This window comes from Citrus clementina, unplaced genomic scaffold, assembly GCF_000493195.1.
Source record: "Citrus clementina cultivar Clemenules unplaced genomic scaffold, Citrus_clementina_v1.0 scaffold_81, whole genome shotgun sequence".
NCBI classification, from domain to species: domain Eukaryota; kingdom Viridiplantae; phylum Streptophyta; class Magnoliopsida; order Sapindales; family Rutaceae; genus Citrus; species Citrus x clementina.
In genome coordinates, this window is record NW_006262015.1 from 6,497 (window position 1) to 31,298 (window position 24,802).

General features: G+C 34.4%; 1 protein-coding gene across 1 annotated transcript; it reads right to left on the minus strand.

Moving 5' to 3' along the window:
• Positions 1-23,301: 23,301 nt before the first annotated feature.
• LOC112095683 (alpha-copaene synthase-like) lies at positions 23,302-24,794 on the minus strand (the record flags this gene model as incomplete). The annotated part of the gene is made up of 5 exons (XM_024177786.1): positions 23,302-23,592; positions 23,672-23,920; positions 24,086-24,224; positions 24,344-24,562; positions 24,646-24,794. Coding segments are annotated over 5 exons (1,047 nt in total), but the record flags the coding sequence as incomplete, so codon positions are not given.
• Positions 24,795-24,802: the final 8 nt, after the last annotated feature.

Here is a 24,802-nt window from a genome sequence, read left to right on the forward strand (position 1 = left end):
AATTTAAAAATGAAATAGTCATAATCTTTACCTATGATATTGTAAATTTTTAGAATTGACAAGGATAAAATTGTCAAAAAATAGGGTTTGTGCTTTTTGCACCAATAATTTTAGTTATTTTCGTTTACAAACTATTGTTAAGGGTAATATTGTCTTTGCATGGTCAACTAACGGTCAATGTTAAACTTAACTGACGGTAGGAGGTTTTTTATAAATAAATCAATTCTCGCCATTTACTTGCAACAAGTCCAAACCTCAGGGTAGGTTTTTAAAAATTACCCTATTTCCATCTATTGACTGTTTATTGGTTGACATAAAGACAAAATTACCCTGGGCTCCCAAAAAGACTTAAAACATCCTTCTTCCTTAGCCCCTAGTATCACATTAGACTTAAAAACACTTAAAATGCCCTTGAGAATAAAAAATTGACATTAAACATTCATCAACTAAAAAAATAATTCAGCAGACAGAGTATAATAAGCATAAAGACTTTAATATTTTAGTTACATTGAGATTTAAAAAAAAATACACGAATACCTTAGAAAATGTATATATATGACTGGAAGTAACAGCCAGGCTTTGAGAATCGTTAGATTTCAAGATTTTAATCCAATGGATGTAAAGAAATGAAACCAAAGATGAAAAGTGTGGCCAACATGCTAATAAAACATTATCAATTTGAAAATGCCTGCCATTTTGGTTTTATTAGTAAATATTTTACTATCAGTTCATAGATTCATACATTTATGAAAGATAATTTGGTCTAACTTCTGCTGTTCTACATCTTATTAAAAGTAATTATGAATAACCAAGAGTAGCACGTTGGATAAAACTAAAAAAAAAACCAATAATAATTTCTTTTATTTGAATTTATATTTGGAAATTTATATCACATTCCTTATAATACTACCGATAACCATAATATTATTTGGTGACAAGATAACTTAGATAACAAAAGTATCTTACACATATGACAATACTTTTAATGATAGAAATTGGGATTCACCTATGTTGCAACTGTTGTACGGTACAACAGTTACTTACAGCCGTTAGATCCAGTAAGTGTAACTGTGCAACTGTAGATCTAATGGTTGGAAGTAACTGTTGTACCGTACAACAATTACAACATAATTTTATCCTAAAATTGATTCTAAAAGAAAAAAATTAATAGTAATCTTAACTTATCCCGTAGTCTTGCTAACAGTAGTATTGTCCTATGCAGCATGTTAAACAAGACAATTGTCCTACAATATTTAGTACAAATAGAAATAAATTTTCATAGTAAAACCAACTTAACTTACATTTACGCAGTTTGAGTTGAATGGGGTTCAGTTTTTTCCAACCCATACTTTACAACGCGCCCACCCATGAATACTAATGAGATTTCTTTATATTGTACCGAAAAACTATTTATTTTTGATAGTATAATTTTGTTCCTCACTTTTAAGAAAATATTTATAAATTAAAAAAAAAATTAAAGTTAATTTATATGAAATTTAAAATTAAATATATTCATTAATGTGAGTTATATGTTTTAATTATATATTGTCAAAGATTATTATTAATCATATTAATAACTAATACGTAATTTGTGTTGAATGCATTTCAAACGGCTATTGCCCATCTCCTTACTCCCCACTAGCACTGGTTTATCAATTAAGTTGTCATGTCATTGCTGTTAATTACAAAAACTGTGAAACATAGCTAGACCCTATATGTGCGTGTGATTGTGTGTGTGTGTGTATATAAAAGGTACAAAAGACAATTTTATTTTAAAAGCAATCGAATAGCATTTTTGAATTGCTCCCAGTTGCAAGATACTTTGTCGTCATCTCCTGTGCGTTAAGGATTTTTTCTCCACAACTTCAATCATTTCTCTTTTCTCTTCTACTTATTTGTGAAGCATAGCTGTCTCTTTTTTTAATTTTTTTAATCATATTCTGCCCTCTTCCTCTCCATTTGCTCCCACCAATTATTGAATATGCTGATCACGAAACCGAAAGTAGAACAAAGAAAGGGGAACAAAATCTAGAACAAAGAAAGAAAAAAAAAATCTAGAACAAGAAGAATCAGTTCACCTCAATCTATTCCGATTATAGCAACAACAAATGTTACAAGTCATGGATTCCCATCTCAGCATTTGATTTTACCCCACTCAGAAATGCTACTGTTGCTTTCATTTTACATATGCAACTTCTAATCAGCTACAGAGCCATTTTAGTGGTGAAATTACAATTCAAAACATAAGACAATTTCAATAACACAAACAACTTAAAATCTTTTAGACAAACATCATTCACCATCCACTTAGGCTAACATGATGAAAGAAATATTCTCAATTTCATATTGCCATAAGCAATTTGCATACTACTCTAATGGTGCGTTTACTTGCCGGATTGGGGAATCGGAATTCGGAATCGCAATGATTGATGATATTTACTTTGCAAATATGGCGCAAGAATCGGAATTGGAATGGTGGGGCCCACCACTATTTGGGAATGAGGAATGAGAGATTGATTCCCATGGGGAGAGGTGGGAATGAGTCTCCCATTCCCGGGATTGACCATTTTACCCTCCCCCAAAATTAAAAATTCCCACTTTGTCCTCTTTTATAATTAATTAATATATTATGATGAATTAATAAATAAATTATTAACTATAATTATTAAAAATTATAGTTCTTGAATAAATAATCACAATAATTAATATATTATTATTATAGTTAATTAATTAATTATTACTATTAATTAATATATTAACATATTATTACTAATAATTAATAATTATTATTATTTTTGAATAAATAATCACAATAATTAATTATTATTATTGTTATTTTAATTAATTAATTAATTTACTATTATAATAATTATTAATATAATTAATTTATATATTATTATTAATGAATTAATATAATTATTACTATTAATTAATATATTAATATATTATTAACAATAATATATTAATAATTATATTTTTTGACTAAATAATCACAATAATTAATATATTATTATAATTAATTAATATACTATTATAATAATTATTAATATAATTATTATAATAAATTCATATATTATGATTAATTAATAAAATTAATATTATTAAATAAATAAATAATATATATTATTACTACTAATTAATATATTATTAACAATAATTATAATTATAATTTTTGAATAAATAATCACAATAATTAATATATTATTTTAATTAAGTAATTAATATTAATATTTTTAGTTAATATATTTTTATAATAATTTTTATTATAGTTATTATAATTAATTAATTTTTTTTACAATTAATTAATATATTAGTTAATAATAATTATGGCAATAATCCATTAAGTACTTTTTAATAATTTGTTACAATCAAATTCATTCCGATTCCGATTCCAAGATAAAGTAAACACATTAATGGTAATCTAGCTCATTCCGATTTCGATCCTACAGTTCAAATAAACAACTTATTTTAATTCTCATTTCCTATTCCCATTCCAATCCATTCTGATTCCTGCCCATTCCGATTCCAGTTTAGTAAACGCAGCACAAAATAAAGGACATTGGAACTTGCAGCCCCTGCAGCAGATTTTGATGACATAAATGTGTTTTCCTTCAAATGAGAAAGTCTAAAATCACAAACCTGGATGGATAAATTTGATATTAAAAAGCAAGAATTAAATCAACTTCATCATATGAAACAAAAATTGGAATCCAAGAAATATGCATGTACTGAAGAAGATGTCAATCAAAATTCAAAATGAGCAGCAGCACCTCCAGTAAAAGATGGGGAAAAATGCATACTAAGTACTAAAAAGAAAATACTAGTAACATGAGTAGGTATAGATGGTGAGGTTTGAATTATTTGTGTTATGTGTGGTAGGTTTTAATGAATGATGAGGATTTGTGTAGTAGTTAAATAAATGAATGGCTGTGATTAGTTTGTTTAATGTATAAATACCCCCTCTCCCCTTTGGTTTATGCATCAAGTGAAGTAACAAAATCTCTAAGTTGTAGAGAGTGAAAAATAAAAGTTGTAGTTGGTACGGAGTGTTGTTGAAGAAATAAAAAATAGTGTGTTTTATAGTATTTCATTTGTTGATTCTCCAACAGATGATTGGCCATTCGACGACAAAACTCATTGATTTGCTCCCTTACCTTGCGATCGTAAATTGTTTGCCGTTGATATTGAAGTCGAAGAAAATGAGATGGATTTTGAGCTAACATACTTTGATTTTGGTAGAGGAGAGAGATAAGCCGCATTTCTAGTTTTGATGGATGAAATAGATGAATAATGTCCAGAACCCAATGTGAAAATCTTAAATTTTTTTGAATTTTTTATCATTAGCTTGTTCAATTACGATATTGCCCTCATCTATCTAACATATACAGAACGAAATACTTAGATACTTTCTATTAAATTGACAATACGCTAAATCTCAGGGGAGGTTTCTGAAAATTACCCTAAAAATAAAAAAAATAAGTTCAATAGTATACTGTTTATTGGGCCTGTTTGGGTTAACTTTTGCTTTTGCTTTTACTTAAAAGTAAAAGATAAGTAAAAACTCTAGTTCCCTAGCAATATTTTCACGAATCATTCCCATTTCACTTGCTTCATTTTCATCAACATTAATGTTAGATGATGATTCTTCATCATCTGGAATATAATCTTCTTTTCCCTCATAAGACTCGAACTTCAAATTTGCAATAGCCTCTCTCTTTATAAAGTTGTGTAGAGCCATTGATGTGCCAACAACAGCTACTTGCTTATAAATTTTTCATCATGCCTTCCATACTCCAAAGGTACGTTCAATAACACTACGCAATGATGAATGTGCAAAATTGGATGTCTCTTGACTATTCCTTGGTAGGCCACTACTGCGAAATTCAGGAAGATGATATCTATCTCCTTTATAAGGAGTTAGAAAACCTTTCATATTTGGATACCCCCATCAACCATGTAATATTTACCTACAAATTACAACAAAATTAATTATTCTTATTTTAAAAGAAGTAAAAAAAAAACAGTACAATAACACTTACAAAGTGAAGAACTTACCATTTGGTGGTTTAGAAAATTTTACATCATCGTTTTTCAATGCCTCAAAAAATATACGAGTATCATGTGTAGTTCCTTCCCATCCTGACCACACAAATGTAAATAACATGTCAAAATCACATGCTGCCATTAAATTTTGAGTAGGAATACCTTTTTCTACCAATGTATGGAATTTGCTCATCCACTGGAAGTGAGGCAAAAATATGAGTCTCATCAATAGCTCCGATACAATCATAAAATGTTATATATTAATACATGAAACTAAAATGATTTATAAATATATTAGTCATGCATTAAAAAAAATATGTATAAATTACCTTAAAGTATGGCCAATACTTTGGATTTCGTCAAATGTATAGTGGAGTTTCATCAAAATTATCAGGCGTTCTAATTTCTTCACTAGCTAAATGAATTCATCACTTTACATTCTGAAAAATAACACTTCTATATGCCCACATGAATAAAAACCCATGTGAAATAAACAAAAACTTTATAAATTAACAATACAAAATTAATTAAATTTAATTCGGGAACTTAACTTCTACTCCATATTCCACCAATTTGCAAAACATTATTCTTCATTCCAAGTCAACTTTATAAATTTACTTCAAAAAATAATTAAATAAAGCATAACCGAATGGACAAAGAATCAAAGCATGAGATTTTAAAAAAAATTCTTTCTTGAAAGAAGATTGGTGTGGTGATTGTGCTTCTTCTGTTGTTTTTTTTTTTGGTTGAACAATGAAGAGACAAAACAAGAAAAATACGTAAGAAATAGGGTTTAAGGGTTTGGATATGGATGTAATATTTTTTTTGTTCCTTTGTTAATTGAAGGTTAGTTTAGGAATTATATATGAAAAGTGTAATAAATGAGAAAATAGCTTTTTAAAAGGTTTTTTGGGAAAAATTAGAAATCCTGTCTTCTCCTAAAAGACCTTTTGGATTAAAAAAAAAAAATTTTTGGTTTGACACCCAAATAGGCCCAAAAGACATTTTTTTAAGTCTAAAAGCCAAAAAAGTGCTTAATTAAGCTAACCCAAACAAGTACATTATGTTGTTTGCTAATAATCTCTTAATTGGGGCTATCAACATCTATTCCTTTTAGTTATATTGGGAGAAATTTTAAAATATCTTTAAGATATTATGTCAACCATACAATTAATTAGTTTACAAGACTTTCTCTACTCTTTGAGGACTAAAACTGGTCTTGGCATAAGACTTGACTGTAGTGTAAAAAGTATGGGTTAGGTCATATTTGATTGTCAACAAACAACAATTAAAAAATAAGTCATATTTGACAATATTTTACATAGGTTGCTGTCATATATATATATAGTCATTAATGAATAAAAACATTGAATTTGTGTCACGGTGTGGTCATCAGAGAGTCCATTAAAAGTGCATCTCATCACATGAATTTATTAATTTCGCAAGAAATTGATCAGAATACGTATTTACAGCCGCTTATCTTGTTTAAGCCTTAATTTTAATAAGTTGATAATTTTATTTCCTTAAAACATGGATTATGTCTAAGGTCAATTACAGTTGCATATATTGTAAATGATTAGTCAATTAACTACATTTCCATTGAAAATGATCAACTCAATATCTAATCAGATTATTACTTTCAATAGAGTCATATTGACCTAACTTCCTAATTCAAGTGATAATAATAAGTAGAACTAATCATAATCCATTTAACCAAAAAAAAAAATAGAACTAATAGTAGATTCATAATATCACGTTCAATTTTTTGTGCTACAGTAATTAATTTATTTGTCACGTAATGATATTAAAATTAATCAACATTACACGATTTCAGAAGAATAGGAATAATATTTCCTTAAGGATATACATACACACACGTTGGTTCTCTCACGCAGACAACCCCAACTTAAAAAATATGCGGACGCTCACATTTTGGCCGTTGGATCCTATCAAAGGCTGAATTCAATTGTGAAGTAAAGGCAACTTCTAACATTTTCTACGTGTGGGCCCTGTATTCAAAACTTTGAAAAAAATAAAAAATCATTTTTCTCCGCACGCTTTTATTCTGTGGCGACCATGTGAACTTAAAAACACAATACGCAATTTTTCATTCAACTCTCTTGTCCCAACTCCCATCTTCCCACACCCAAGTTGCCAAATCATTAGATCATCGTCATCATCAACGGCGACGTGTGCCGAAGACGACGAGTCCAACATGTTACTCTTCTAATTTCCTTTAACTGTGGCTTAAATATAAGGATGGCAATTGTTCGAGCCCAAGAAAAACCCGATCGTTTTGGCTTCGGGTCGGGCACATGCTTTGTTTGAGCCCGACCAAATAATTTCAGCAGTGGCAGCTATCGAACAAATTGGGAAAAAAAATTCAATACTGTGGTGAAAAATTCGACCAAACAATACGTCATCACTGACTTATTCAACAAAAATTAAATTCCTACAACAATCAATGTCACAAAACAAAAACAATGCATAACAAAAACAACAAGAACACATCAAAATGAAAAAAAAAGAGGACAATATGTTGAGAAGAAGTCTATGCTAAGAATAAGTCTTATGTATTTCCGAGTCTTTTGGAGTGTATATGTTTGTCAAAGATTTTATGGGCTAGTGTAGATTTTTTGGTTTATGATCGAGAAGCTTGAGGATAAAGCTGCTTTGTCCGAATCTACCTCTTCGTAGCTTTAACGCGAACTTTCAGTCGTGAGGAGTGAGCTGATCAACTCTAGGAAAGATCTCAACACTCAAAGGTTTGCTTTCGAGCGTCAGCTTGAAGTAGAGACGCACCGCCTCCAAAGCAAAATTGATTCTTTGGAAAAGCGGAGTGTCACTAAGTACAACTCTGGAGTAACATTCTGTGACGACTGCATTATGTTTGTGATTAAGAAAGAATATCTAGAGTTAGACATGAGGAAGCTTGAAGCTGGAGTTAACGCGTACATGGATGAACAAAACAAAGAAGCCGAAGAGACAAAAACTCCTCCCCAACCTACAGAAGAAACGCCTGCTCATCCCTGCGGACAAAATGCTTCCTCAACCCACCGAAGGGGTAGCTGCTCTTACTGGCCAGAAGTCCTCTGGACCTAGTGCTGGTCCTTCTGCGAGAGCTTCTTGAGGCTTCTTTTTTAGCAGCCTTAAATCAAACTGGCCCTTTTTTGTGGTTATTGTTGCAGAAGAAACTCAATAATAACGTGCAGTTAACTATTTTTGATGATATTTAACCTTTAAGATAAGTTTTGTTCCGTTGGTTTTTACGAGGTATTCGTTTGCTCACCTCTTATCTAATCGAGTTCGTCCTGCTCAGCTTTATCTGGTCGAGCTTATTCGATTAAGTTTTATGCTTAACTTTTATCTGGTCGAGTTACTTAACCTGACCTCCTCATTTTTTCCTTTCTTTTAACAAAGGAAAGGAGATTTGTCTTGACCCCGGCCTTACTTCAAATGAGCTTTAAGGCTTTCGGGGCTTCCGATTTTAATTCAATTGAGTCGGCATGAGCCTTTTTTTTAACCTTTGCCTCACCTCAAAAAGGCTTTGACACGTAAGACCTTCTTGCTCGTATTCCAAATGATTCTTGACTCATATTCCAAACGATTCTTGATTCTTATTGCAATCTGGACAATATCATTTTCTTACAAAAATTTGATAACAAGCAAATTACAAGTTACTCAGATCGCAATAAAAATCCTAAAAGGGACTTACTAGAAGTACTTTCGTAGGTGCTCAGTATTCCACAACTTTCTAACTTCTTTTCCATCTGCACGAGCTAACTTATACACCCCTGCTCCTGCTGCTTGTAGAACCCTACATGGTTCTTCCAATTGGGACTGAATACTACATGGTTACGGTTCCTCGTGTTCTGAATAACCTTTCTGAGCACCCAATCTCCAGCCTTGAACTGTCGTACCTGTACATTTTGATTATAATAACGAGCTACTCTCTGTTGATACTCTACTGCTGTTTTTGAGGTTACCTCCCTCATTTTTTTTTAGCAAATCCAAGTTCAAGTAAATCTTCTCATTGTTTTGCTCCTAGTCAAAGTGCTCCGTAGGGTGTGTGTTCATTCTTATTTCCACTAGAACAACTGCTTCATGCCCAAACGCCAATGCAAAGGGGGTTTATCCTAAGGCGGTTTTATAGGTAGTTCTGTAAGCCCATAAGACTCCCGGGAGTTCATCTACCCAAGTGCCTTTCTTTTCGCCAAGCCTAGTTTTCAGCATCCTCTTTATGGTTTTGTTTGTGGCCTCTACTTGCCCATTAGCTTGCGGGTGAGCTGGTGAACATAATTTCAGCTTGATTTTTAAGTTCTCGCAAAACTCTCTAAAGTTACGGTTGTCAAACTACTTGCCGTTATCAGTGATGAGAGTGTGGGCAATCCCATATCTACACATAATATTCCTCCAAATAAAATATGTTTTTTTTTTCTCTGTAATGCTGCTCAATGCCTCTGCTTCCACCCATTTCGTGAAGTAATTGATAAATGCATATTTTTTAAATATTTTGCTATTAATTTCTCCATCTTTTTCTTGTTTTGGTCTTAAATATTCTAGTTATTTTAATTAATTTTTAATTTAGTAAATTATATTTTTATTGTGTTAATTTTTATCTTAATTTTTTTATTTTGTTATTTTAGGTATTTTCTGGGATTAAAGAGAAATTAAATTGGAGCATTCAAGAAAGAATTGTTTATGTTCTTCTATAATTAATGTTTATGATTTTATTCTCGTCTTGTTTGAGTGACCAATTAGATAGGACTTGAATAAATTCAATTGTTAGATTAAAATTCTTTATCCATAATTGTCTTGAGATTTTAATCATAAGTAGTAGGTTGGAATCAGTGATTTCAATTGAAGAACATAACCTAGACTAAATAATCTGAGCTTGTGTGTTTATTTGCTAGATCAACCTAATATCTTTCTCTGCTTAATGCTTCCATTATCTTAAATTTAAAGATCTTGTTTTAAATTATTTAATGGTTAGAGATTAGGTGAAGAGCTTATTTTGCCTAACAACACACTAAAGAAAGATTGAGACTAACAGAGCTTGTTGTTGTTTATGGTTGATAGTTTCAATATAAATTGATAATAGAATTGATAGATTATGTGCATGTTTGGTGGTGGCGAATGATCCTTTAACCAAAGTTTTCATCATTATTATTTCTTTTTTCTTTAATTAGAAGTTTTATTAAATTTTTGTTTTCATAGTTAATTTCTTTATTTCTTGCTATTTAGTTAAAAATTCAAAAATTCAAAAACTCTCCTTTTTAATTGGCATTTTCTCTAGTTAGATTAATTTATATTAATTATTTTATTTCAATTCTCGCTTTAAAGTTGATAATAAATATAACTAGCATAGTCTCTGTGGGATCGATCTTTACTCGTTCTGTACTAATTATTTATACTAGTAGTAATTTTTTAAATTTGGTGCACCCTAACAACACTACCAGTAATCCACCGTGACAATGACATGCGCCACCCCCTCGTCGTTTTGGCAATGGTCCGATAAGATCGATTCCCATTGAGCAAACGGCCAAGGCGAAGTTATTGAAGTGCGATTTTCTGGTGGCCGAGTTGTAACATTCACATAGTTCTGACAGTTCTTGCAGTTCCTTACTTTCTCTTGAGCGTTCTGATGAATTGTTGGCCAAAAGTACCCCTGTCTTAACACTTTATAAGCCAAAGATCTTGCACCATAATGATTTCCGTAGGCCCCTACATGTATCTCCCTCAAGACATAATCTGCTTCCTAATTTGTAAGGCATTGCAAGAGAGGTAAAGTGTATCCTCGTCGATATAATACCCCATCTATCAAGGTATACCTAGCCGCCTGAAGCCTGAGCTTCCTTGCTTGCCTCTTATCTGCAGGTAAGGTCCCATCCCAAATGTATGCTGTTATTGGTTCCTGTTGTGCAAATTTTATTGAACTCGCAAGTGCACGAATCTATTGTAGAATAGATTAATGGTGACGAGTATCGATCCCACGAGGAGGTGGATTTTAATTGTGTGTAGAATTAATTTTTCTAAATGGGTGGTTGGATTTATAGTGAAAGTGAATTAGATCATCCTAAAATTGGAATTGAAATGACGAGAATAAATAGAAGAGAAATCTATTGAAATGACGTACTTGTGTATCTGGATCCGTATCAACATGCACCATGGGCTAAATATTCCTTATTAGTGCCAATTAAATCATGAGGGAGGTATCCACACCTCATGAACCACACTCTAATTAATATGGTGCTAAAGACTTATCTTGCCAAATAATAATAACCTTGTACTAGGAAGCCGGTGAAACCAGGGCGGTATCTAGACAAGATTAGTATTATTTGTCGACGAAAAGTCAAATCATCCACAAAAATTAGAGGGAAAGAGAAATTAAATTTACCAAATAAAGCCCATGACACATGTTGAGACTTCACCTTCAACCCAAGCTTGAAAGAAAATTAGCTACTCATAATTGAACTAGGGGCAAAATGAAAATTTATTAAAATACGTAGAAAATACAAGATGGAGAAGGAATTACAAAAACTAGAGCCCAAAAATGGATTCAGAGATATCAAATTAGGGGGGAGGCACCCTTTTTATAGATACATTGAGTAAATCATGGCCATCGGATTAAAAACAGTTTGAACGCTCAGGATTGCGCCACGTCATCAGTCAACAGTACGCAGTTTGACCACACGGTTTGAACAATGACACAGGTTGACCACGCGATTTGAACAGTCTACCGGTTTGAACAGTGACGCGGTTTGGTTGAAAATAATCCTGTGTATATGCATGTACCGTACGCGCGATTTTTGGTCCACTAACATGCTGCCACGTCACCGATCAACAGTACATAAAAATTTTCTCCAACAGAATCATGACACCTTATCAGTCAATGCCACATCATCAGTCAATGCCACGTCATCAATCCGTTTATGTGAACAATGTCGTGAACAGTAACATAGATAATACTGTACATATGAACAGTGACATTTTTCCTTTTATGCTTCCCCTAAGGTTTCCAACTATTCTGAGTTCAAAAGTGATTTCCGTTTTGCAGTCTGATTTCTCGTTCATTGTGAAATGACCATGATGCCCCTAAAATACATAAAATATTTAATTATAATACAACACACATAATTAAATGATAAGAGACTTAAATACATAAAAGTAGGAATGTTAGTGGAACTTGAAGTGTAAAATGATGATTTTCTCCTTTATAAATATACATTTTCTGATACTCAACAGTTCCATCCACGAAGCTTTGGCTTCCAAACACATCACCTCTACCTCTTGCATAATACTCGGGTAGGTCTTGGTTTATACAGGAACCGATCGAGGCATCTTTGCATCTAACGTTGCCGCCGTTCGAGCTAATATATTTGCTCGATAATTTTCAGCCCTTGGTACTTCTTCGACTTCAATTGCTTCAAATCCGGCCATGATTTGCTTGGCATACTTGAAATATTCCTCAATCTTCTTACTTTTTGCCTGAAAACTTCCGTTAAGGTGATTTACCACTAGCTGGGAATCTGTTCGAACCTTCACCCTTTCTGCTCGCAGAGCCTGTGCTAACTTCAATCCTGCAATAAAAGCCTCATACTCTGCTTGGGTGTTAGTGGCTTTGAATTCGAATTTTATTGCATACGAAACCTCTTCACCTTCTAGGCTGACTAAGATCACTCCCGCTCCTGCTCCTTATTCTCCACTGAAGCCATCAACCATTACTACCCAAGTTTCACCGACTCTCTCCTTGCTTGCTCCGTCATCGCTTTCAAGACCCTGATTTGCCTCTGTGCACCCGACTATAAAATCTGCTAGCGCTTGAGCCTTTGTTGCTACTCATGGCCTATAACTGATATTAAACTCGCTCAGTTCTATTGACCACTTAACCATTGGCTCAGAAGCCTCTGATCTGTGCAGTATTTGCCTAAGCGGCTGGTTAGTCATCATAACTATTGGATAAGCTTGGAAATACGGCATGAGTTTTCGGACAGCCATCACTAGCGCTAACACCCACTTCTCCATTCTTGAATACCTTGTCTCCGCACCAAGCAGTGCTTTGCTGGTGTACTATATGGGGTACTGAATCCTTGCCTCCTCCCTCACTATAATTGCGCTTGTGTCATCGACAATAACGGTGCCTTGAGTAAATACTGTTTTACATGATGAAATGCCTCTTCACACTCCATCGTCCACTTCATCTTCTTACCTTTTCTCATTACTTTCAAGAAAACATGGCATTTGTCAGTTGCTCGCAATATAAATTAATTTAACGCCGCCAACTTTCCCGTAAGACTCTGCATGTCCTTGATTGTGCAATGAGACTTCATTTCAATCACAACGCGTATCTTCTCGGGATTAGCTTCAATTCCTCTATGGCTTACCATAAACCCCAAGAACTTTCTCGACGAGACCCCAAACACGCACTTTTCTGGGTTAAGTTTCATTTTATACCTCTTCAAGAGCTCAAAAGTTTCTTCTAGATGCCCCGGATGCTCTACTTGATTCCTAGACTTGGTGACAGTGTACAGATATTCACGGAGGTACCTCCCGGTGTAAGTTTGGACAGCCATACAGACCGTCGTATATCTTTGATAGTCCTTACTTGATTCCTCCTTTCAAGAGAGTTAGGATGTCAGACGTCTACCCGCACTCAAAATTACTGACTATGAGTTTGATGATAGATCGAGTGTGGATATAAATCCGTTTAGGGGACTAGAAGATTCAAGGCTATGTGAGGAGTTTGATCAGTGGTTTGTCGGTAGAATTTTCGTGGATCGGCCCGTCCAACAGTCCCGAAATTTCTTCGAAATACTCGTGGGCAATGCTTCGATGGGGTGACTTAGTAACGAGGTAAGTGTGCTTAATGGTCAACACATTACAATATTGTTCATCTTTCCGCTGGCCTAAATTCTGTTCTAAATTTACTTGGTTTAATCCCTCCACAGCATATTCACACGTTTGCGGACCATTTACGGACGTCGATGTGGTTTGTATTGTCACTCAATCTTATGGTAGCTATGTATAAAATATGATAATTTAATATTTTATGTATGTAGATATTCATCCCTGTGAATTTGGGCAGTGATCATTGGGTACTTGCTCGAGCGAACCTTCGCACGAAGAGGGTGCGGATTTATGACTTGTTGGTTAGCTTTCGCGACGAAAAAATATATTTGCATAAATTCAAGCCTTTTCAGGTCGTCTTCACTCAATAGCTTCAAGATGTTGGATTCTAGAACATCTGACTAGAGCTGCAGAGTGCTAACCCTTGGAAAGTAAGAATCGTTAAGGATGTGCCCCAACAAGAACCTAGATATGGTGATTGCGGTGTTTTTATGTTGATGTTTACAATGTATTTGATATTTGGGCTCAAACTTGATTTCGATGGTAGCCACGGGCATTACTTCAGGAAGAAAATTGCTGTAGATATATTTACAAGCGATATTGCCTTGTAAGTCATTGTACTGTGTTGAGACTTGATTTATGGATGTAGATTATTTTAATGGATACAAATTTTTGTTAAATTCATATGTTTTGCCATAAGTAATTATTGATCTATTTTAGTACTTATTATGCAAATGAACATAAAATAAAATACCTCATTATATATAATTGTAAAATACACCAAAATAAGAGTTCGAAGTCCATAATTAGTTAGAATGATACAGTTAGTTTGGATTCGACACAATGAGATTTTTACATTTCTTATGGTCATGACCTAGTTGGCTGCATCGCCCGCATCTCATAGTTCTTCGGTTAACATCCTCACTGATAGAAGGTATTCTTAACTTTGGACGAAGATGTAATGGTGATGCTTCGATCAGTGGGCTAACTCTGATTTCCTGGATTTCTTCTGGAATGTCTCAATCTGTCATGTCGCCAACCGGCTCTACTGGTTCTGCATATGCCATGACCAATGAATCTTTAGAGTAATAATCAAAGCAAAGACTTATGTAATCCACGAGGATGGTCAGACAAGCAGCAATTGCATGCGCACAAACAAGCTAATCGAGTTGGAATAATCTACAAGAGTAAGTCCTTTCATAAATGTCAATTATCCATTTCTTTATACCACCACCCAAAACATGGAATCAATGCTGAGACACAGGATGAACAGTCATTCTTTCGGCCAAAATTCTCCTTTCGCTGACTATCTCATCTGCCCACGTCGTTAGACGAGTGCTCATCGATTCAGCCATAATTTTCCTATCATAAAACCATTGTTGTAATGTTTTTCTAAAGTGATCAACAAGGTGAGTACCAGGAAATTTTCGCAGTTCCTTCATTAAAGAATTCACGCTTTCCGCAATGTTGACGGTAAGTATACTATATCTCCTACCTTCAAATTCAAACCTTGCCTAATTACACGTACCCACATTATTCTCTAAGTAATCAGCTGCGCCTAAGTGAAGCATCCACAACCCTTCAAGTTGCCTTTTAAATTCTTCATGTCTATATGCCTTTGCTGCATTAATAAAGGTTGGCTCAAATTGATCCCAAAGAGCTTTGGACATCCTGAATTTTGACTTAATGTTGCCTTTGACATGGTAAAAATAAATTCCGTAAGCAGCAGTGTGAAATGCTTTCAAAATGGCTCTCTTAATCTTTCCGTGTAACTTCATCATAAACCATTCCCAAGCATCATTATTTTCTGAATGGGTAATTTTTACTTTCCTCCCTTGAGCTTTGGGTCTTTTGCACTTAGATGGCCAAGATTCATTTATTAGTAAAAATCCCCTTACGGAATGCAAACGGTAGATCTCATATAGTTAGTTATGGACAATTTAGTAATTTAATTTGACAAGCATAACTTTTACACATTTTGGTTGACATGAGCCCAGTGAATTGTCAAATCATTGTGAAAAAAATCGTGCCTTGTGATCATTCATATGAATAAAAAATTGTAAAAAAATCAAAGCTTAAAACTTTTTCTCTTTTCTCTTAAACTAAACATTTCTCTTTCATGAAGCTCATACGAAAGCTTTGTTGAGAAGGCAAATTTTTTTTAATTTCTAGCAAAGCAATATCTATTACTTGTGTTAAGTGAAGAAGAAACACCAAACCGACATCATGTCCCGCTCTGAATTTCGCCGATGCTCGAAAGATTTGAATCGCTATGTTGAAACTAATAATAGGTTAGTTTTGAATAAAGCTTTTTTTTTTGGCTCCATTTAGAGCGTATTGATATTATGGTGAGTTGTTTGTAAATGTCAAGTTTGTGCTTCATTCTTTGTTCATTGACACATCTTTGATAATGTTTATGGAACTATGAAATATAAAATCGAGAATAAATTTTCCAATGCCTAAATTTTTCAACGCCATTTTGGGTATTTTGCAAGCATATGGTTTCAGCTTATGTTACGGTAGATTATGCATTTGATTTATGTGCTGTAATATTAATTATATACTTTTTAAAGTGAGTTTTAATAGGCCCGAAATATGTATGAAAGTATAAACAATTTCTTTTTTGTCATAATGACAGTTATACAGAGCTAAAAAACTGAAGTTTAAAACACTTGATCGTTGTTTTTAATTGCATAATGTAATATATGCCTCAATAGTCGTTAATTTGATAATTGATAAAATTTTATTTCGACAACTTGAAATGTTTCCATTTAGAATGATTAGTCTCTTTAAGTTAGTTAGATGTTGTTAAATATGTATAGTCTTGTTATGTACTAAATTTGTTGGCATCAAATAGATGATATGCTGCATTTTTGTGTTACTACTAGTCAACTACATTTTGCATTTTCTATTTGCTAAATTTTAGCTTTTTCTTTAACATTAATAGCATTTATTTATGTTGTTTTATTGCATTTGAAGGGGTATAATGGTAATATTATGGTTGTTATAGTTTTCACGCCAAATGTATAGCATGTTCAGTCTTGAAAATCCAATTGGGGGTATTTCAGTCTTTTTGAATTCAATTAACAGTCAACTACAAAATTAACTGACGGTAGGAGGGTCTTTACTAATAAATGGATTTTGTCAATCTAAGTGCAAAAAACCCAAAGCTCAGGGGAGGAAAGTAAAAATTACCCTTTTCTGAATCCATGACCCCAATAGCTAACAGATACAGTTGATTATTACCATCCAGATATGTTGCTACAAACATGCTTCCACGATATAGCCCCTTTAGATGAGTGTCATTTACAACGATCACAGACCTACTGTACTACGTGAAACCCTTGATAGAAGATCCAAGTGCTATAAAGTATTATAAGAAATTATCATTTCCATCCTGCTCGAGGTGTGTGACTGTACCCTCATTCGTTTTGGTCAAAACGTGAGAGTGTTTGGGAAGTAAGTTGTATGACTCTACAGGGCTCCCTCGTACTATTTCAAGACCAACTATTTTAGCCCGGTATGCTTGCTGATATGTTAACTGGACATCGTATTCGTGCTGCATGTCTGCTCTAATGTCATTCGGCGTGTATATCCATTTGTCCTGAATAAATTTATCCGCGATAAGATGGCCAACAACCCGACTCCTTACTTGACGGAGACCACTAGGCAATATCTCATTAGAGCACGTGTGAACATTGTCAACTCTTCTCACTACCCAAGGGACATTCTACTCATTTGAATCTCTCATTGCGCGAAGATGCCATTTACATGATTCTGAAGAACAGTGGGCCTCAAAGTGTGTCGTTATGGACCGTGCAATCTTGAAATCAAACTTTTCCTGCAAGGCCACTTTGCGCAATTCCAGTATTAACTCATTCTTCTCAGCGAACAACTTACCCACACCAATGTCAGCTGAATTACAACTTCTAACTAAGTCTAGAGCAACCAAGTTTGAAGGCAAATCTGGAGCAAGACTCACGAGGGGATTAACTGTTGTCCTCCTCCTCGAACGGGCCATCGGAGGAATAGGTTGGTTGTCTCTATTATTAATAGGAATATCATACCGATACTCATCCTCATCATTGATAAGAATATTGGAATGACCAATACCCTTATCATCAACTTCAATATTGGAGTTCATGCCTTGCATACTATTGAACGGTTCCAAACAAGCATTATCATAACTGCGGACGTCATAACTGCGGATAATCATTATTGTGAAATGGAGAGTAATGTTGCCCTAACAATGTCCCTAATGGTAACACATCTTCTTCAACATCCACTAACGTAATGTCGTTCTCATCAATTGTGTCATTGTTTTCGTTGAGTGGAGAGTAACGTTGTTAGAACGACATTTTCTGTGGTAACACCTCTTCCTCAATATTGGGGACAGATGTTATACGCCAAACATGGACACATGTAGCCCAAGTAATGATTTTCAGAAAATAGCTTAAATTTAGTGGGACAGGCAGTGGGACAAGTGCTTGTCTCACATAAAACCAGTGGAAACAAGTGAGACAGGCAGTGGGACAGGCGCCTATCTCACATAAAACCAGTGGGTTTATGTACGACAGGCGTCTATCTCATTTGTTCTGGGTTTTTTTTTTTGCTTGATTTTTTAAGGGTTTCAATGATTTATCTTCATTTCTCAACTCAAACTAAGTACTTTAACAAATCACTTTGTTTTATTAATGAAAAATAACAACTTTTGCAACAAAAACCCACTTTAATTTCGAACTTAAATGATAAAATCAATAGATTAAAAGTTTAGGTTATGGTAAGAGCATAAACTAACCTTAAGAAGCTCTCAAATTGATAATTATATCTTCAATTATGCAATGCTTGTTTGATGGAATTTGTTGATTTATTGAGAGTGATGGAGTTTGTTGAGAGTGATGAAGTTTGTTAAGTTGTTAAGGAAGATCCGTATTTAGTTGTGCTGGAATTGAAAAAGTGGCATACCTTTGTAAATTTGATGAAAGTGATGAAGGTAATTTAATCCAAAAATAGGATGTTTGGCTAGTTATGATAGAAAAAACTTTGGGAGGTCAAAGTTGAAAAATGCAAAAGTTTTATGGCTATTTTTATAAATTTTCCTAAAATAATGAGGAGCCTATTCCCGCTAAAAGAGACATGACATTAACGTGTTAGCACAAACAACCATTAATTAATTTTATAATATATAATTAATTAAATTTGTGATCAAGTAAAAGCATATTAATATAATTATTCAAACAATCTAAAGAGAAATTTAGTCAAGATTGACGGGCGAAATTATAATTTCCAAGGAACTTTTTATGAGATATACTAAATTAAAACATTTAGTTTATCATTACTAGGATCTTCAATCGGGTCAAGTAAGTATCTTTCCACCTCGGTCGTCACAAGCTTGCCCTCGTTTTGAATTAAAACTTTCTTAGCATATCCAAGAAAAGGGCGAGCAACTCGTAAAGTATCATCACCATGTTCCATTATGTACTCTTGTTGCCGATCCGTGTCATCTATAAGGTGCAGAGAAGAACTAGAACCGCCACCACCACCACTGGCACTGCCACTAGGAAAACTCTCACTAGGCAATGGTGGTGAGGAGTTCCATCCACTATATGCATCAAAAAGTGAATTCAACAAGCCTTTCATCACCGCGACCATTTCTTCAATCTTTGCACTATCATCTGAAAAAATCATACTAAAAATATGTTTAGTAAAATTCATTTTGCAGCGCGGATTAAGTATTGAGGCAATAATCAAGATTTTGTTGATTTTCTCCGTGCACTCCAAATATTTGTCATATTTTTCCCTCATACTAGAAGCCATCAAATGCACATAAACATTTTTGTTTTTTTCTAATGCACTCAATGAATTCTCGATTAAGCCAATTGTATCGTAACAAAGATTAGAAGTGACACTCAAAGAGGCTAAAAAAGTCAATGTAGCATCATAAAAGATCTTTAAAAACCTCACAATTCTTTCGGCATGTTCCCAATCTTCAAGCTCAGGTGGCCCCACCCTTTTTTCCCATTTTCTTCCTCTCTAAAGTATGGTTCATACGGTTTATCCACTTCCGCCATCCTCTCAAATGCTTCCCAAAATTTCAAAGCAGTCATCAACATCAAATAGGTGGAATTCCACCTAGTGATACAATCTAAAACCACAGTCCCATTAGGGCCTTTCACATGATCTACACACTGTTTAAATGCTTTTAATCTCGAAGTGGATGATCTTACATACTTCACAGCATTCCGAATACCGGCAACTGAGGCATGCAACTCTTTTAACCCCCCAGTGACAATCAAATTTAAGATATGTGCACAACAACGCACATGCATGTAATCACCCCGCAACACAAGTGCATCAACATTCTTCCACATAAGCATTTGGTTCTTCACATAATCAATAGCAACATCATTGCCCGACGCATTATCAACAGTTATTGCACACACCCTCTCTATTCCCCATTCAAGCAAACAAGACTCAATCTTTTTGCCAATGGACTTCCCTTTATGGTCTTCAATCACGCTGAAACTAATAATCTTCCTATGTAAACACCAATCACTATCAATAAAGTGAGCTGTGATTACCATATAACTCATGTTCTGAACTGAAGTCCATATGTCAGTTGTAAGAGACACTCTATGCTTATTCTTACATATCAAACTCTTCAAAATTCCTTTTTCTTCCAAGAACATATCCATAACATCTCTACTAATAGTTCTCTGAGATGGCATAATAAACTGAGGAACAACTACATTGCAAAAATACCTAAACCCTTTGTTGTCAACAAAATTAAGCGGCAACTCGCCCAAGATAATCATTTTACTGAGTGCCCTTCTATAAGCTTCTTGACTCAATCCTTTGGCCAAAACCATATTACTTGCATTTCCTTCACCACTCTCGGCTGCCAATTTTTGTTGTCTTTCATCTTGCTCTCGCTTTACGTTCAAGTATGCTTCACATACTTTTAAATGAGTTCCCATATTGCTAATCCCATCAAACCTAGGATGACACTGATATATCTTGCCACAATAGTTGCACTTTGCTTTATATTGATTGTCCTCAAGTACAGTGTAATGATTCCATGTCTCAGATCTTTTCTTCATTGGTCGTCTCTGAGTTGGATTCTTCCGCTTTGTATTTGTCTTTTTTGTGGGTACTTGTACACTTTCAACTTCATCATCATCATTGGAATTTGATTTTGAATGTCCAGTCATCTGAAAATACAAAAATCATATCAATCATCATTGTTCTGTAACTTCCGTTTATGAATTTTCAACTAAAAAATAAATATAACTTTTGACTATATATAATCTCTTCAGCCTAGCTTACTAGCTATACAAATTCATTTATCAAATTATTATTTGGAAATAAAGCAATTAATGACATTAACTTATCATAAAATAATTCTACTACCACAATGTACGGTATGAAGTTGAATTTTTAATTTTAAAGAATTGATATTGTTCCTTAGTTTATTAATAATTAATAAACTAATGTTATAAATGAATAATCATACATTAAATAATGATGATTATTTAATAATTAATAAATTTGAATTTTACATCAATACATATTCATGTCTTTCTCAACAAATATTACAAATGAATAATCATACATTAGAAAAAATAAAAGGAAAAAACATAATAATTCATGTCTTGCTCACGGGTTTGGGGACAGTTTGCAAGCGGCTAGCCGCTTGCTCTTAGGTTTGGGGGCATTTTGCAAGCGGCTAGCGGCTTGCTCTCGGGTTTGGCCCAAACCATTTGGTGGCATTTTCGGATTTTCATTTTCCAAACAGTTACCACTTACCAACTTACCCGCAAGGCAACAAAAAAATCCCTAAAAGTCGAAAAGAAGCATGAAATTCTAAGTGAGTTGTGTTAACTTTCAAAGTTTCAATTGTCATGCGTCGGGTTTAATTGCTTACCATGAATAAAGTTGCTAGTTGCTCGAGAAATAATGGAAGTGGATTATCGGCGTTTGGCGTGACAACTGGCCGGCGCTGGATGTGATCAGTTTGGGTGGTTGAAGAGGCAACTGTCAGCTGGGTTTCAGCTGGGTTTAAGTCGATTAATTGGGTTCCGTTCGCCTGGGTTTCAGTCGAAATCGGCTAGCTTCCAGTTGATTGGTGTCAGTGGGCCGGCGGGAGCTGAGTTTTGGCGTGGTCGTTACTCGTTAATGGGTTGAAGACATATGACGGGATGAAGCTGGTTTTGGCATTTTGCTTTTGCTCTGCTGCTCGTGCTCGCTGAGTCCTGTGTCTTTTGTTAATGTCAGTTTGAGTGTTTGACAGTTTGAGACTTTGAGTTGGTACTTGGCTCAGTTGGTTGTGACCTGTGCTTAGTGTGTTGTGAGTCTGTGACTGAGAGTGAGATGTAAGATCTGAGAGTGAGTGAACAATGTGAAGTGTGAACTGGTGAGTGGTGACTGCGCTGGTGATCCGAATTCCGAAGTCCGAAGTCCAAATCCGAACATGAGTTAAACTTATTTTTTTAGCACTTTAGCTTATTTATTTAATTTTTTTTTTTGGTTTATAGTGCAGATCCGATCGGATGATTCGGATTGATCCGAATCCGATCCGATCCGAACCAAATCCGATCGGATCGCTCAAACTTCATCCAATCGGATTTGCCTTCAAATCCAAATCCGATCCGAATTAGTTCGGATCAGATCGGATTTATCCGAATCCGATCCGATGCCCACCCCTAGTTATAACCTTCTCATAGAAATAAAATTAGTTGATCACAACATTATAACTATGAAAAGGTTTTACTATATCAATTGAGTGGATATAATGCTCTTTTACCATTTGTTGGGAGGGAAAATCTATTTAGCTTCAGGAACAAAGTTACGAGTGCTTTACCAAAGAGTAATGTTGGGGATCTCAATAGTTGAGTCCCAATTGGACTCTTAATTGATGCGCCATGTATCTATTGGATGATAAAATATTATTTTTTCTAGTTGAAACGCCCAATTTATTAAGGTTTGTCAAAACCTGGTGTAAAAAATTATCAGCAATAGATTTAAGGGAAAAATGGTCATTTTAGTATTTTCGCATTTCCAGATGAGTAAAAGAATGTTATTTTTGGATTCCGGAGGGTCAAGAACCTTAGCACAGGTGATAACCGAGATTAAAATGGAGATAGAATTAAGAATAGATATTTGGTAGATGTTGAAATCCAGTGTGGTAAGATTTACAGTGTTATGGTGCAAATCAATGAAAATATGCAGGTAAAACTTTATAAATTGTAGTACAGGAATACAAGTAAACCTTTCATTATTAATTATAAGGCAGAATTTGATAATTGTGACAAAAGCACAAAAGTACTTTGATCGAGGAACAAATGCCAGAGCTTATTCCAAAAGACAACACTAGTAGTTTATATAGGATGTAATCTGCATCGCAGAAACTACTCAAAAGGGAACAGGCTTCTCAAGCAATGTGGTGATGTAGTCTTTGATCACATAAGAGTTGGTGTAGCCATCATCATCCTTGTAAATAACATCCATCACCCGTGCAAGATTGAGAATGCGCTCAAGGAGAGGCATTGCCACTTCTGTTGGTTTCAGGAATCCTTCATTTATATCTTTCCATCCATTTGATATTTCTTTGCGGAATACTTTAATTACCTCTTCATCAGAGACGCCATGCTGCTTCATGTAACATTCAATACCCGAGGCAACATGCTTTCTTTTTTGTTCAAACTACAAACACAGAAGTTAACAATAATAATAATAAGACGATGAATTTATAACCATGCATCAATATTAATATATACTGTACCTCATGAGACACTATATCATCCATAAGTCTGCAAATAACTTGGGAGGCTTTCACAATTTTAGGGTAATTGGAGATCCATTCAAAGGCCTGCTTATCAGCAATCTTTCCCATGCCAAGAAAAGAAGCCGTTGCCAGCATATGATAGCAAGTTGTCACAAGTGAAACTTGCATATACTCCTCCACTTTTGGAAAATAACCTTCACTGCACCACTTGGCTTCCTCAAAGTAGGCTTGGACTAGTTTCTTCACCTGGTAAACAAATATTATAACTTTAATAGTAATAAGTGCAAGTTAGAAAGCCATTTTTGGCACCAGCCCCAAAAGCAGTTATATATATATATATATATAGAGAGAGAGAGAGAGAGAGAGAGAGAGAGAGAGAGAGAGAGAGAGAGAGAGAGAGAGGTGGTTTACCGCTTTTATGACATATGACATGCAATATGTCCGTCCTTCCTTTGAGATTTGCTCCTCAGCTTCGCCAAAAACATCCAAGAGTCCTTGATAAATCAGTTTCATGTACTTCGGAAGTACATCTATATTGCTAATATCCCACCTGAAAATCAAGTGACAAAACCTCCCATCTTAGAAAATACAAATAGGAAATTTAATTTTAACTAAAAATACATAGAATTAATTGAGCTGAAAGTGTTGAGTAGATTTCGTGAACTTGACCTTTTGATAGCATTTGTAAAGAGCTCAAGTTCTTCAAGTGTGCCATAGGCGTCGTAGGTATCATCTAAAATGGATGCCATTGCAATTACTTTGGAAAATATCTTTCTTGCAAAGGAGTATCGAGGCTCAAAATACACTCCCATTGCCCAAAAATAGCATTCTACAACTCTGTTTCTAGCATATGGCAGATTTATTTCAACATCTAAATTTTTCCACCACCTAAAAATTCAAATAGTGTCAGTCTAGTCATCAATATTTATTCAGTTAAATTTGAAGTTATCGCCTAAAAAATTTGAACTTACTCTGTGATGATACTTAACTCCTTGCGGTGAATTACTTGAAGCATGCAAAAATCTAGTTTTGCAAACTTTAGTAATATTGCTTTATCCTTTGAATCATCTCGTGAGTAGAGATCGATGTAATAGACTGCCTCCAGCCTTGGTAAGCCTCTGCGGATTG